This window comes from Leucoraja erinacea, chromosome 10 (assembly GCF_028641065.1).
Source record: "Leucoraja erinacea ecotype New England chromosome 10, Leri_hhj_1, whole genome shotgun sequence".
NCBI classification, from domain to species: Eukaryota; Metazoa; Chordata; class Chondrichthyes; order Rajiformes; family Rajidae; genus Leucoraja; species Leucoraja erinaceus.
In genome coordinates, this window is record NC_073386.1 from 48136261 (window position 1) to 48151274 (window position 15014).

Consider the following 15014-nt stretch of genomic DNA (forward strand, 5'->3'; position numbering starts at 1 on the left):
CCCCCTTTGGCCCCTTTAATCACCCAGTTGATTTTTTTACTACTTGCTTTATATTCAAAGCATCAATCACATTTCATCTTCTTAAACCTTACATGCACTATTTTTCTTTTGTTCAAATTTACAACCTGTTTGGTCATCCAAGGTTCTCCCACCTAGTCATCCTTATCCCTCTTCCTTACTGGAATATGCTGGTCCTGAACATTGAACAATTGGCCTTTAAAGGCAGACTCACCAAATACCCACTACTCCCAAGTTACTCTCCCTGGCCCCTGCTTAATAATGGTGTAAGACAGCGGAACAGGCAGCATCTCTGGAGAGAAGGAATGGGTGACGTTTTGAGTCGAGACCCTTCTTCAGTCAGGGTCTGAAGAAGGGTCTCAACCCAAATCGTCACCCATTCCTTCAATCCAGAGATGCTGCCTGTCCCGCTGAGTTACTCCAGCATTTTGGGTCTATCTTCAGTTTAATCGAGCATCTGCAATTCTGTCCTACAACCTTAACATTTATGGAGATGTGATCACTATCCCCAAAAATGCAGTTTCACTAAATCTACCAGGCCAGATGTTTCTAAGGTCCAGGATCATCCCTAATCAAGTTGGAGTGTCCACATACTATTTTAGGAAACCTTCTTGGATACATCTAATACATTCTGCCTCTTCTATGTCTTTTGTACTAAGCAAGCATCTGTTAATATTAGGAAAGTTGAAGTCACCCACTATGACTACTCTATTGCTTTCGAATGCTCAAGTGTATTGGTAGAGTTGAGGCATGAGGGCAACATGGGGAATACATTTTAAAACACTGCTTTATTGTTCAAACTGAGCCATTTGGTCTATTACAAATTTTACAAAGTGGGAAATCTGGAGCTGAAATTTTGTCATCAAAACCTAACAATTAATTTCCACATTTCCTCGCCCTGTGGAGTCTGTGCTAAAACAAGACACATGGGAGCACTTTCTGTTACGTGAAATCTTACTTTGCGACATCATATTAAAATAACCTTTCATAACTATTCACCCCAGCACCATTTACGCTTTATTTACTACAGATCAAAAACAAGGATAGACAAAGTGTAAGAAGATGCAATTTTGGTTAAGTAGTTCTGGAAGGGCAAATGAAAACTTGAGACCAGCCTGCTGAAATACAGAATTTTGTTTTCTACCCTTGGATGTTGCATGGATTGTAGAACTTCAGTGATGGAGAGTGATAGGATAGGCTGAGGTTGTTTTCACTGGATCAAGAGAGGGGCGACTTGATAGCGATCTATAAAATTCTAACAGACATGGATCAGGTAGATAGTCAGAATCTTATTCCCATATTAGAGGTATCAGAAGCAAGAGGGCACAGGTCTAAAATGGGAGGAAGGAGTTTTAAAGTAGATTTGAGGAGAAAATTTTTATACACAGAGAGTGATTAATCTCTGAAACTCTTTGCCAGAGGAGGTACTGGTGTCAGATACAAATGGTACATTCAAGAGACATTTAGACAGGCATTTGACTAAGCAAGGCATTGATGGATATGGACCTACTGCAGGCAATGGGATTGATGCAGATAGTTAAAAGGTTGGCATCTTGAGCTGAACAGCCCACTTCTAAACTGTACAACTCCATGACTTTATGACTCTATAGTCTTGTGTTCTTAATTGTCAACTTGGTTTGGATAGAAACTTATTTTTAAAATATTGAATACAAATTTCATTACTAATTTCAGAAAGTTTCAAAGCGCATTTTTATCCAATTTTAAATCTACAGGGATTGCTTTTTTAAAATTTGAATGGGAAACCTCTATTCCCTTTCTAACCTTGTTAAATAAATACATCGTATTCAACTCACCCTACCTCGAAGATGACCTCCCAACTTTAAAAAGCTTTGTGTAATGATCTCACATCAAAGAAGGTTTAATGACTGTTATCCAGACTATAGTACATGGCAATTAACTGTCTTTAGGCCATCCTGGCAGCTGTTTGCAAGAGAAGGACATTCTGGTATCCAAGAGATAAATTACTCACAACAAAGAACATGGTACAGAGAGAGCGCTCAATACTTTTCCCAAATCTTTGTATTTTCAACCCAGGCTGAAAAGAGCAAGGCCGTATTCAACCCACCCTTCTGAAACCATCTGCCTGACCTGTAATACTATTTACAACTTACAAGTGGGCAAAAGAATGTGTGAAGAAACAAAGCCAAGAGTAATCTCTGCTCCCTGCGACACCCTCACTCACAAAGAGAGCAGCAGCTTTTTGAGAATTGATATCCCTCACTCATCAAAAGTAAAACGTATCAGTTGTTAATCTTACATATCCAAAGGTGTCAGAAGTCTAAAGACAAAGGCTATTTCAAATTAAAAGATTAATGCAACAACAAAATCGATATTTTAAAGGCCTGTACAAAAATAGCCAATTTAGACCAGGTAGGTCCCCCTTCAGTATTAGTGACAAAGCCTCCAACAACCCAATGCCATTTTTGTTTCTTGCTTCATCCTGCCTTCAAATATCATTCAAAATCCTTTCAAGTGAGTTTCCAATCACCCACCTTTAGACAATGTCCCCTCATCCAGCCATGGCATCATTCCCTTGTTTATGAAACCCAATGAACACAAAATGATTTATTGTATTTTCAAGATTACACTGCAATGGCACAGCATGTTCTCATTGCGGTTGGATGACTTTTCTATGTTTTATATCCTCATATTGAAAAGTTGATGTAGAATGAAAATAATACTAAATGGCAGCGCTAAAAGATAATATAGCGGAAAACATATGGGTTCAATTAAAATAGCATCAACACAGATGGATGCAGCTGAGACCCTTCAGTCCATTACATCAGCACCAGGCCTCGAGCAGAGCAATTCAATGGTTCCACTCACAAACACTTTCTCCATAGCTTTGTAATTTCTTTGTCACAATATAATTATCTGGTTCTCTCTCGAAGGCCACAATGGAACCTACCTTCACCACATCTGCAGGCAGTGTTCCAGATTCCAAGAACATGTTACATAAACAAAATTTGACATGCCTCATTCTCTTCCCATTAATTTAATCCCTGTAATCTTCAGTCCTCAAACTCCCCCACCAAAGGGATGGAGCTTTGCACCAAACATTTTGTCTATACTCATGATCATTTTATATACTTGTATCAAATCTCAGCCGCTCTCCGCTAAAGAGTCGTATCAGCTTCTCTAAATGAACTACCCTTATAACTGTGGTCTTTATCTCAGGAACCATTCTCATAAATCATATCTGAACCCACTCTAATATGAACATAATACTCCACTTGAGACTGGACCAGTGTTTTATAAAGGATTAGTTTAACATCCCTGCCATTATACTCTAGGCAGCCATTAACAAGGCCCAGATGTTGCAAACATTCAAGTGAGGCAAAGCGACAAAATAAAGCTGAACAGCTTACCCGGAATCCAAAGATTATATTCATATTAACTTAGTGGTGCATTGTCACTTCCACAATGTAAAAAGTACCTCCTTACATGTTCGTGAGGAGCAATTGAAATTTGTAGTTTTTTTTTAATTTGCTAACTGCTTTTATGTTCAGATAGTGGGGGGGTGAAATTAAGCACAAAATTATCATTAAAGTTTAATTTAGCAACGTACCTTGCACAATCAAGTAGACAGAAGCAGACGTGGCCCCCCCTTCATTTGCAGCAATGCAGCTGAATGGTCCAGCGTCGGTTGGCTGCACACTCCTGATCTCCAGAGACAGGTTGCTCATTACTCGCACCCTGTGTCTCTCTGCCAGTCTTGGGTCAAAGCCATTTCTACTCCAGGTGAGGTTGTAACGCACTGTGCTGAGTGTCAAGCAGGTGAGTATGGCCCTCTCCCCAGGAATGGCAGTAACATTGTTGGGCACTTGAATTATTGGAGGCGGCTCTGCACATATAAAGAAAGAGAAAAGGTGAAATTGGAAAAAAAGTTGGAAAACAATGAATGATGTTCTGTTCTTAGGTCCCTAGTTCAAGCAATTGTCGAGGCTGAATTAACTGCATATAGTGTCAAGGCTGAACTAACTGCATAAATATCTTCTCCAAAATAAAACTAACAGTTCATAACATAAATAGTTTTAATTAAACTCCAAGGAAGTAGTGTCTGTCCATATTCGGCAACATGAAGAATTAGAATCTGAATAACCATTTTATTAAAATTTACATGATATGCTCGATATATCCCTGGAGAGAGAAATAGGAACATTTTCGATTTATGTCTTTTATTGATACAAATATACTGCAAATTCATTCTCCTGAGCCTGATCTGCAAAATATCTTCAGCATTTTCAGTTTTTATAGCAGAAATACTGGATTAATGGGTGACACAGTGGCACAGCAGTAGAGTTGCTGTATTACTGCGCCAGTGACCCGGGTTTGATCCTGACTACAGGTGCTGTCTGTACGGAGTTTGTGCGGACACAGGGAGAACATTTTCTCTGGGTGCTCCAGTTTCCTCCCACCTCCAAAGCCGTGCAAGTTTGTAAGTTAATTAGCTTCTGTAAATGGTCAGAAATGTAAATTGTTCCTTTATGTGTAGGATAGAACTAGCGTGAACGGGAGATCATTGGTTGGCGCGGACTCGGTGGGCTGAAGGGCCCGTTTCCACGCTGTATCGCTAAACTAAACTACAGAACTTCTCCCACAAATTGTCCAAGATCCTGCTGAATGGGACCTTCAGAGGAGGTGGCTAAGCATACTTCTTCCAAGTCCATTAGAAAAAAACATGATTATGCTAGGTGCCACTGATTTTTGTTTACAAATTGCCTTTAGCATCAAAACACAGGTCCGATGAAGAAATTGAGCTTATAAATGCACCTATAAGCGGGTCTCTCAAAACCAATAGATAATATTAAAAACGTTTTTGCCTGAGTTTATATATGGAGAAGAGGAGTTGTAGAGGGATACAAGTTCATGCATGAGGCCTCCCTGCTCAGTACAATAAATATCAACACTCCTGTAATCAAACTTCAATCAGGAGGCTAAATTTGAGAAGTGTTAAAGTGTTTAGTGAGGCCACATTAGTCACCTCTGAACACACAGAACTGGAGTGGAAACCAGTTATCATCGTTGCTGAGGGACTGCCTGAGAAAAGGCAGAAGAAAATACCCTTTTAGTTCACAAATTACATCGATTAGCACTAAATGGTTTCAGCAAATGGTACAGGGCTCCTAAAATAGCTGGCGCTTAATACATGTTCTGAGGAAAACCATGGTCAATACCCATCCTAAGCACGTAAATTCCTATCTGGGGTGTGAACTTGAAAACCACACACATATGGCAGAAAGGCATAGGTACTTCTCTGTGTCATTTCAGCACATGGTATGCTTTGTTAATGAATTTCTAGGCCACAAATTGTTTTATTTACTTAATGTTCCAAGACTTTTGCATATGCCACAAAGCTAGGAATTTCGGCTCTCCTCTAATTAGTAAATGGGACCTCTGGATTGTTCTGTGATTTATTCCAATGAGTTGGATCTCTTTCAGTTGTCTGTTCCAACTTCTCATTTGTAAACAGAAAACCAACAGCTCTCATACCTAAAATATTTCAGCTTTTGTCCCATACATTTATTGGACCAGGAGGAACGTTCCAGGCACTGTACTTAAAATTGAAAAGTTTTAATTGAGTGCTAAATCCCAGCTGTGGGTACATTTCCGGGTGGCGACATCAATGGCTGCCTTGCCAACAGTCTGTCTGTCCTTTCCTGCTTTGTGTTTTAATTGTTCGTGTTAAATGTGTGTTTTTAGTGTTCTTTAGCTTGTTTTATGTGGGGGGGGATGGAGAGGGGTTGGGGGAAACTTTTTCTAATCTCTTACCTTGACGGAGATGTGAATTTTTTTCCCGTATCGTATCTCCGTCCGCACTGCGACCTAACATCGAGGAGTTGGCGGCCTTTGCTGGAGACCGATTTTGAGAGCTCCACCGCAGGGAGCTTACGGGACTTTAACATCGTGGATCTCACGACCCCTTTGCCAGGGATCGACCTCGGAGCTCCAACCGTGGGTGCGGCGGACTTTAACATCACGGAGCCCGCAGAACGACTTCGGGAACTCCAAGCCGCAGGAGTTTCGACTGCCCCGACGTTGGGAGTTTCGACTGCCCCGACGTGGGAGTTTCGATCTTCCCGACACGGGAGTTTCAATCGCCTTGACACGGGGGTTTCGACCACTGGCTGCGGGAGCTTTGATCACCCCGCGGGAGAGTAAAGAGGAAGATTGGACTTTTTTGGCTTCCATCACAGTGAGGAATGTGGGGAATCTGCTGTGGTGGATGTTTATGTTAATTTTTATGTTGTTGTGTGTTTTGTTGCTTTTTTTTTTCGTATGGCTGTATGGCAATTCACATATCACTTAACTTGTACGTGACAATAAAAGAACTTTGAAACCTTTGATTTCCCTGAAACATCCTGGCATCCATGGATAATTTATATAATCTGACAGAATCAACAATTTTTAAAGATTTGAAGTGTTTATTTTGTTATTCTCAAGAATCCATAGTCAAGGACTTTTTAACCTTAAAAGTGATTGACAACTGAAAATGTTATTGAGTTATAAAGGCAGAACGTTAAAACAAAATGTCAATTGATACGACTGCCATTATCTATCTATTGATACATTTAAATCAAATGTAATGTTTCGAGAAATCAAATAAAGAAACATTTGACTATTTAATTGAAGTTTACCAAACAACTAGTTTCCAAATAAGACCATGCCAACTGACTAATGTTTGAATTATGTCAGTAATGTTAAAACTCTATGGCTAAATATTCTCATGCACTGTAAATAGTCACAACAGCATTGTTCCAATGGTCATGGACATGGCCCCTCAATTGCAAACTTTAATGGTGTTCCAGGCCAGGTTCTGGCGATAGATGAGGCCAACAGTCATAAACCCAATTAGAAACTTGGGGGCAGGCCTGTCAATGGATGGGTGGCAAAGGGATTGGGAATCAAAGGTTTGGGTCAATCGGTGACTGGAAGTCGGGCCCGTTGAAGAGACCTATGCTGTAAAAATCTAGACCTGCTCACTTGCTCATCTGACTACCCACTAACCAGGTAGCTAAGACTCAAGAGAATTTTCGCCTACCCCACATCATGTGCCTGAATATGATTTAAAAAAATACACGTCAATCATCATGATTATCAAGAGCTTCCTGCAGAGAGAAGATATTGGTGGAACCAATTCCAATGCTGTGAAAGAAAAGGAGGGCTTTTAGTTATTTCATTTATTCCTGCTGTAAGTGATGGGACTGAAAACCATGATTCCACATTTGTTAAAGACACTAAAATATGTGATATTGTAAACAGTGATAGCACCATTAAAATGCCAAGTGTGAACAAGCAAAATTCTGGCAATTTAATTGTAAACTCAGCAAATCTGAAGTCCACTACTTTTGAGCTAAAAGGAATTGGAGAATACATTTCAAAAAGAGTGGAAAGCTAGCATCAGTGGAAGTAGTCACAGTCTTTTACACAGAAACAAACCCCTTTGGCCCAACACGTCCTATCCAACCTGTTTGCCCATCTACATTAATCACATCTGAAAGCATTAGGTCCATATCCTTCTATGTATTGCCTATTCAAGTGCTTGTCCAAACGTTTCTTACATGTAGTGATTGTATCTGATTCCTCCACCTCCTCTGGATGCACATTAAAGATATCAATCATTCTCTGTGTAAATAAACATCCCTGGACTCCCCTTTAAAATGCTTTCTTCTCAACTTAAACCTATATCCTCTTGTTTTTGATACCCCTACCATGGGGGAAAAATTCAGATCATCTACACCATCTACGCCCCTTAGAATTTCATACATCTCTTTCATGTCAACCCTCAGCTTCTTCACTCTGGAGAAAACAAGCCCAGCTTATCCAATCCCTACCCGTTACTAACATCCTCCAGTTCAGGCCACATCTAGGGGAATCTCCTTGGCATTCTCTCAACATAACCACATCCTTCCTATAGTATGGTGACCAGAAATGCACACAATGGATCTTGTTCAGTCTAACTAAAGTTTGTAAAGTTGCAACATAATGTCCCAGGTCTTATATTTTACTCCCAGTCCAATAAAAGCAGACATGTGTGCCATATCAAAGGAATACAAATGAGAATTTGAATCACAAGGGCCTTGTATTTATCAACATTCCTTCACATCCTGCCATTTACTGAATATGTCCTATCCCCATTTGACTTCTCAAAAGGCATCACCTCATATTTGTTGAGTGCATAAAACTTGAGGGGCACATCTGGATAGATCATTAAAATATAATGGACAGGTGCAGAAAATAATCATAAAGGTTAATGGAATATTCATCCATCTCCAGGTGACCAAATGCATGATGAAAGTTATGCCACAAATATACAAAGCTCAAATCGTAAGTACCATCAGCAGATCTGTGCACCATACCTCAGGGAAGATATAATGACCGCAGAGGAAATGCAGTGTGGATTTAACTGGGCAGCCAAATTCCAATGGTTAAATAACAAGATTTTGCAAACTGAGGTTTGTATTTCACAGCAGTCAAAGGGATGATTAAATAGTACTCAATATTAAGGGGAACCAAGTGTACAGACAGAAAACACTCTCTAATTATTGGGGGATCTAAACAAATAAATTAGGAGTGAAGTTAGGAAACACTTCTGAACAGAGTGAGATAAATTTAGAAGGTAGATAAAATGCTGGAGAAACTCAGTGGGTGAGGCAGCATCTATGGAGCGAATCAATAAGTGACGTTTCGGGTCGAGATCCTTCTTCAGACTGATAATACAGATACATTTAGGATACTTTTTCTAGCAAACAGTAATTGGTGCTCTGTCAATTGATAATTTTAAATCCAAGATTAATAATTTTATGCCAACCGAATATATTAAGGAACGCAGGTGAATGTCAAGGGGAAAGGTCACAGATCAGCCATGAACGTAGTGAAAGGGAGAATGAGTTTGAAGCACTAAATGGAGTTCCTCTTTTCCTCACAACCATTTATGGAATAGGTTTGGTACACATTAAGATACATGGTTTTCTTTCCATTGCGACACTAACTTTCAACATACTAACTTGAAGATCAATAAAAAATAGAATCAATGAATGGATAAATGGGAATGAATCCCAATATTTAAAATATAGAATTTGTAATAAAGAAAGCATGTTTGAATGCCTGTGACTGGAGAACAACCATACTTTTAGTTATGAATATTTGCAATGATTCCTTTACTAAAGATGATTTAATTTTAACTGAATCAGCTGCAACATTTTAATTACAGCTTTTATGTTAATTATTATGACCTTTGCCAACCTCCTCATGGAATCCCCAGCAGTGCCTGGGAATGTGTGTAGATTGAGATGAAATCACCAGAGAATATAATCCACATGTGGCCTCCATGAGGTTTCACCAAGGTAATTTAGTAAATTTAATTTCAGGCCTTTCCAGTGTATAAGCATGAGATTAGTCCAGCATGGGAATGGACCACCAGGCAGCACAATGGCATCTATCCAGAAACTTGCACAGACACACATTGGGCTCATTTATCACTGAAACCTAAAATACTAAAAATGTTCTGCATAACCCTGAAGTTAGGTCACCACAAAGTCAACGCCAAGCTAGCCATCAAACTTTTTATGGCTGCTTGCATTGAGTGGAGCTGAGCACTAACGCACTGTTAACAAGTTGGCTTTAAACTTTCATTCAATATTATGCAGACCTGATGCACAGCTTCAGGACAATTTCCACCAGTCACGTTGCACTAGAATCTAGCATATATTTCCTTTTATAGCCAAACATCTGAATCCACAATATCCTCACTTTTGAATTTGTTTCAACCTAATATTTTGTGCAAAAAGTTTAAAATGCATGCAATTACACACAAATTGAATATAACTCCTGCATTTTGATAAAATCAGTAACTGGTTATTGATCAATTTGCTACGGGTGCTCTGTACGGAGTTTGTTCATACTCCCTGTGCATTTTCTCAGGGTGCTCCAATTTCCTCCGACACGCCAAAGACATAGAATTTTGTAGGTTAATTGGCTTTGGTAAATTGTAAAATTGTCTCTAGTATATAGGATAGTGTTAATGTACAGGGTAATTGCTGGTCAACATAGGCAGAAGGTTCCGTTTCTGTGCTGTATCTCTAAAGTCTAAAGGAAAGTCTAATAGCGCATTCTTTCATGTCAACATTAAAGTTGTGGTGCTTGCCATTGAGCAACATGGCAGGATTTCTATTTAATGTTATTTTCATTCTGACATTAATCACATGGAATCTCTGCAATCCAGAAAACCATATGTCATCAGCATTAAAGACCACACTAGATTGTGCTGATACTGGAGTCCTGATGAAATTATTGTTGTCACCTTTACCGAGATGCAGGGAAAAGATTTTGTTGCATGCTAACCAGTCAGCCGAAAGACAATGCATGATTACAATTGAGACATCCACAGATACGAGATAAAGGGAATAACGTTTAGTGCAAGGAAAACTCAACAGGTCAGGCAGCATCTATGGAGGGAAATTGGCAGATGATGTTTCAGATTGAGACCTTTCTTCAGACCGTAAAAGGACAGCCATTGAAGTACAGGGTCAAAGGGGAAATCAGGAAGATGAGACCGCTGAAGTGATCTTTTAAACATTTTACAGCAAGCAAATCAATATTTGGCACATTGATTAACATGGATTAAGATAGAAGTATATATTTATTATACAGCATCTTCTGAGGTCATGGCAATTTCACTGTGGATCTCTATACACTTGCAATCAGCAAGAACAAAGAGCGGATTGTAGGCTTCAGTAAGGGAAAGATAAGGGACCATGAACCTGCTTTCATTGATAGGAAGGTAGTTGAGAGAGTCAACGGTTTCAAGTTCTTGGGCATACGTGTCTCTGATGATCTGTCCAGGGCCCTGTACACGATGCAATCACAGAGAAAGCTCACAAAAATATTTACTGAAGTTTGAGGATATTTGGCATGTCGTGGTGGAGAGCATAGAAACTGGTTACATCTCAGCTTGGTTCAGATACTCAAACATTCAGGCATGAGGTTGGCTGCAGAGTGGTGGACATTGCCTGGTCCTTCAGTTGTGCTGACCTCCCCACCATCGAATGTTCAACAAGAAGGCAGCTATTATCACCAAGCAAAGGCTGATATCACCCTGGCTACGCTCTCTTCACTGCGAAGGTACAAGAACTTGAGATTCATTACCTCAGGTTCAAGAACGGCTCTTCCCTTCAAACATTAGGTTCTTGAACCATACTGCACAACCTCAGCATTGGATGACTATAGATTTTGCACCACAATGGTTGTTCTGTGTACTTGTTTTTTGCACCATCCTGATCTAGTTCCTTTAAGTGTGTAAGTGTGTGTGTGTGTGTGTGTGTGTGTGTGTGTGTGTGTGTGTGTGTGTGTGTGTGTGTGTGTGTGTGTGTGTGTGTGTGTGTGTGTGTGTGTGTGTGTGTGCGTGTGTGTGTGTGTGTGTTTATTGTATCTTGCTGTGTGTGTGTGTGTCTGTGTGTGTGTGTGTGAATCTGCACCAATCTAGAGGATTTTCTTTTTCTTTGGGAACCTGTTACAAATAACTACTCTTGACAACTTACTGATGTGACATCTACACGTGCTGGAAAGCCTATTGCTAATCAATAAATGTGTTTCTTGTCTCTTGCACAGTTGAATTACTTGAATAGATTACTGAATACCAATTCCATTTGGCATCTAAAAGATCACAATAAACTGCACATGGCATTTATCCAAAACCTAAAAACATGTGTTATCTTCTAAGTGGGAAACAAGGAACATAATTCCTATGTGGTCATTATTTTATTCCAGTAAAGCTATTTATATAACCTCACAAGGTCTGACCTACATGTGAGACAACAGGTGAATATCAGCTGAAGATGTTTAGCAAAGATTTGTAAACTGGTGTGGCCCAGAGTCATGGTGCAAATGGTGAATACTCAGTCAAAATGTCACAGGTGTCATCGCCATTATGAGCTGATAGTTTATCCCTTTTCTTCAAATGAAAGCAATGGATGTTGAGACTGTACAATGAGGACCAAAGATACATCTAGATAAACCAACTCACTAACTGCACTCAGTTCGTACATTTTATGGATATGTTAATACCCGTTCTCTCTCCCTAACTGCCCTCATTAACCCATTGACCAAATAACCTTGACTAGATTTATCAATACGGCAATCCTGGCCTCACTCCACCAGAGATATTCCTCGTGACCTTTCTGTCTCCCTCCATCCTTCCTGCTACTTAATCCTAACATTTTCCTCCTTCCCAGTACTGGTGAAGGGTCTTTGAACAAAATATTAACTTTGTACATGTGCTAACTGACGTAACGTTAAAATAGTAGAGTCCTGAAACATTCAGCAGCTCAGGTAGCATCCATGGAAAGATAAGTAGTTAATATCATGTTTTTATTTCTGATATTCAGAACTTAAGAGTTTTTTTTTTAAGTTTTTAATTTGCCAAAACCAAAAAAAAAGTTGATGCACTCTACTCCTCCAGCCATCTCTACATTCAAATCTATATTTATTGTTAATTCGCCCTCATATCTCTGATCTTCAACTGGCAATTGTGTCTGGTTTTAAATCTTAAGCATAAATTTAAATTTGGAAGCATTCTTTGGCATCCCATTCAACTGCAGGAAAAGAGGAAGCCAATTAATAGACGTTCCCAGGCTGTAATGTGACATTCTGAAATTTCAGAACATGATTCAGAGCCTCATTAACAATGGCTGAAAAACATGAAAGATTAATAGCAAACAAGTCATGTAATGAGAAGCCAGTCTGGGAGAAAGCGCAGCATGGTGGCACAGCAGTAGAGTTACTGCCGACAGCTCCAGAGCCCCGGGTTCGGTCCAGACTATGGGTGTTGTCTGTAGGGAGTTTGTACATTATCCCTGTGAGCGTGTGGGCTTTCTCCAGGTGTTCCAGTTTCCTCCCACATTGCAGAGACGTGCAGGTTTGTAGGTTAATTGACTTCTGTAAATTGCTGCTAGTGTGTAGGATGTGAAAGTGTACTAACATACAACTAGTGTATGGGTGATCGATGGTTGACACGGGCTTGGTGAGTCATAGGGCCTGTCTCCATCTTTTATCTTTAAACTAAACTAAGTTAAGAAGGGAACAAGGGAAATCATAAATTTTCCTCACAGTACATCCTGCTTTCACTGACATTTGGATTATGAAAGGATCAGCAGTCCAGTCTTGTTTAAAATCCACTTAGACACATGACCTTACGCCGATTTACACAAGCACAAATGCTCCCATCTGGTTACAGCATTTTATTCAGCCACCAGCCTGCTGTGACCGATTAAAATAGTGGCCCATCAGACACTGCTCCATTCCTGTTCTGTTGGTATGGGATGGGTTAAAATTGGCTCCATTACCTTGACAATCGCAGTGAAACATAACATTTGAAATCTGCCCGGACTGTAAACGCCTACCTTACCAGGGACTAACTCTACTGAACGTTTTTCCTTCCATTATTTATTATGTAAAAGAATATGTGTGTTATGATTGTGTTTATAATTTGTTTGGTTGTTTTGTTGTTTGTCTTTTGCACAAAGGTCCGCGAGCATTGCCACTTTCATTTCACTGCACATCTCGTATGTGTATGTGACAAATAAACTTGACTTGACTTGACTTGATTGCCCATTATCAGAGGCAAGGATAGACATTGTCAATATAACAACATAGCACCCTATGGGAACCAGACGGAGATAAATCCTGAAACGCAAAATGAAAATTTGCATTCATATTCAGGCGTTAAAAATGTGTAGCTTTCTGTACCGACTTTTCTATGTGAAATGGAAATACTAATACTACATTTGAGTGGATTCTGACCTGATACATCCAGGAATGTCTGTGCACGCCCAGTGCCAGCACTGCTGATTGCTATGCATTCATAAACGCCTTCATGCACTGCAGAAACACGAGGGATTTCCAAATCCACAATGGCAGATTCCCTTTAGGAGAGAGAATATAAGATCAATTCAGTAGAATTATCGTCACAAAATCAGAACAAGAAAAATATGTTTTGGCATGGTGAAGTATATTGTTAATCTGACAAACCCAAAATAACTAAAGGAAATAAATACTATTGATTGTGAGAATTTAAAGATTTTTCGTAAATGCATTAATGTTTAGCGAAGTAATATGTTTAAAGAATTTTGAGAATCCAGATCTTTCTAATTTTGAATGCAACCTGCATTAACAGGGTTGAGTGTCTATCTGCAGCATACAGGTATTGATTTTGTGGATCTACCTTATTCTTTACATCTTCCATCATAGATGAATCCCTCACTCGTGTCTCCACGATATCCCGCAGCTCTGCTCTTGCTCCCCCTCCCCCAAGTCGCAACAGGGACAGTCCCCCTAGTCCTCACTTTTCTCCCCATATGCCATCGCATACAGCACATAATCCTCCCATATTCTCGTCACCTCCAATGGGATTCACCACTTCAGCCATTCAGCTCAGAGTCTACTCAACCATTCAATCATGACTGATCTATTTTTCCCTTTCAACCCCATTCTCCTGCCTTCTCCGCGTGACCTTTGACACACTTACTAATCATGAATCTGCTTTAAAAATACCCAATGACTTGGCCTTGACAACTGTCTGTGGCAACGAATTCCACAGGTTCAAAACCCTCTAGCTAAAGAAATTCCTCCTCATATGTATGTCCTTTTCTTCTGAGCTCTCTAGTTCTAGACTCTCCTATTACTGGAATCATACTTTCCACATCCACTCTGTCTAGGTTTTTCATTAACTGGAAGGTTTTGATGAGATTATCCCCTCATCCTTCTCAACTCCAGTGAGTACAAGCTGAGAGAATTCAAATGCACCTCATACGTTAATCAAATCATCCCAGGATCATTCTCATATATTGCTTTGAGACCCTATCCAAAGCCAGCACATCTTTCCTCAGATGTGAGGCCCAAAATTGCACACAATGTTCCAAATGTGGCCACCAATGTCTGATCCTTATATACTAAGTGATGAATGTTACAAGCTTGGC

General features: G+C 39.8%; 1 protein-coding gene across 1 annotated transcript in view; it reads right to left on the minus strand.

Moving 5' to 3' along the window:
* Positions 1–15014, minus strand: part of hmcn1 (hemicentin 1) — a 376776-nt gene that overhangs the window by 253956 nt on the left and 107806 nt on the right. Inside the window, 2 exon segments of the mRNA XM_055642165.1 lie at positions 3608–3883; positions 13840–13961. Of these exon segments, the coding sequence (XP_055498140.1) occupies positions 3608–3883; positions 13840–13961 (398 nt within the window).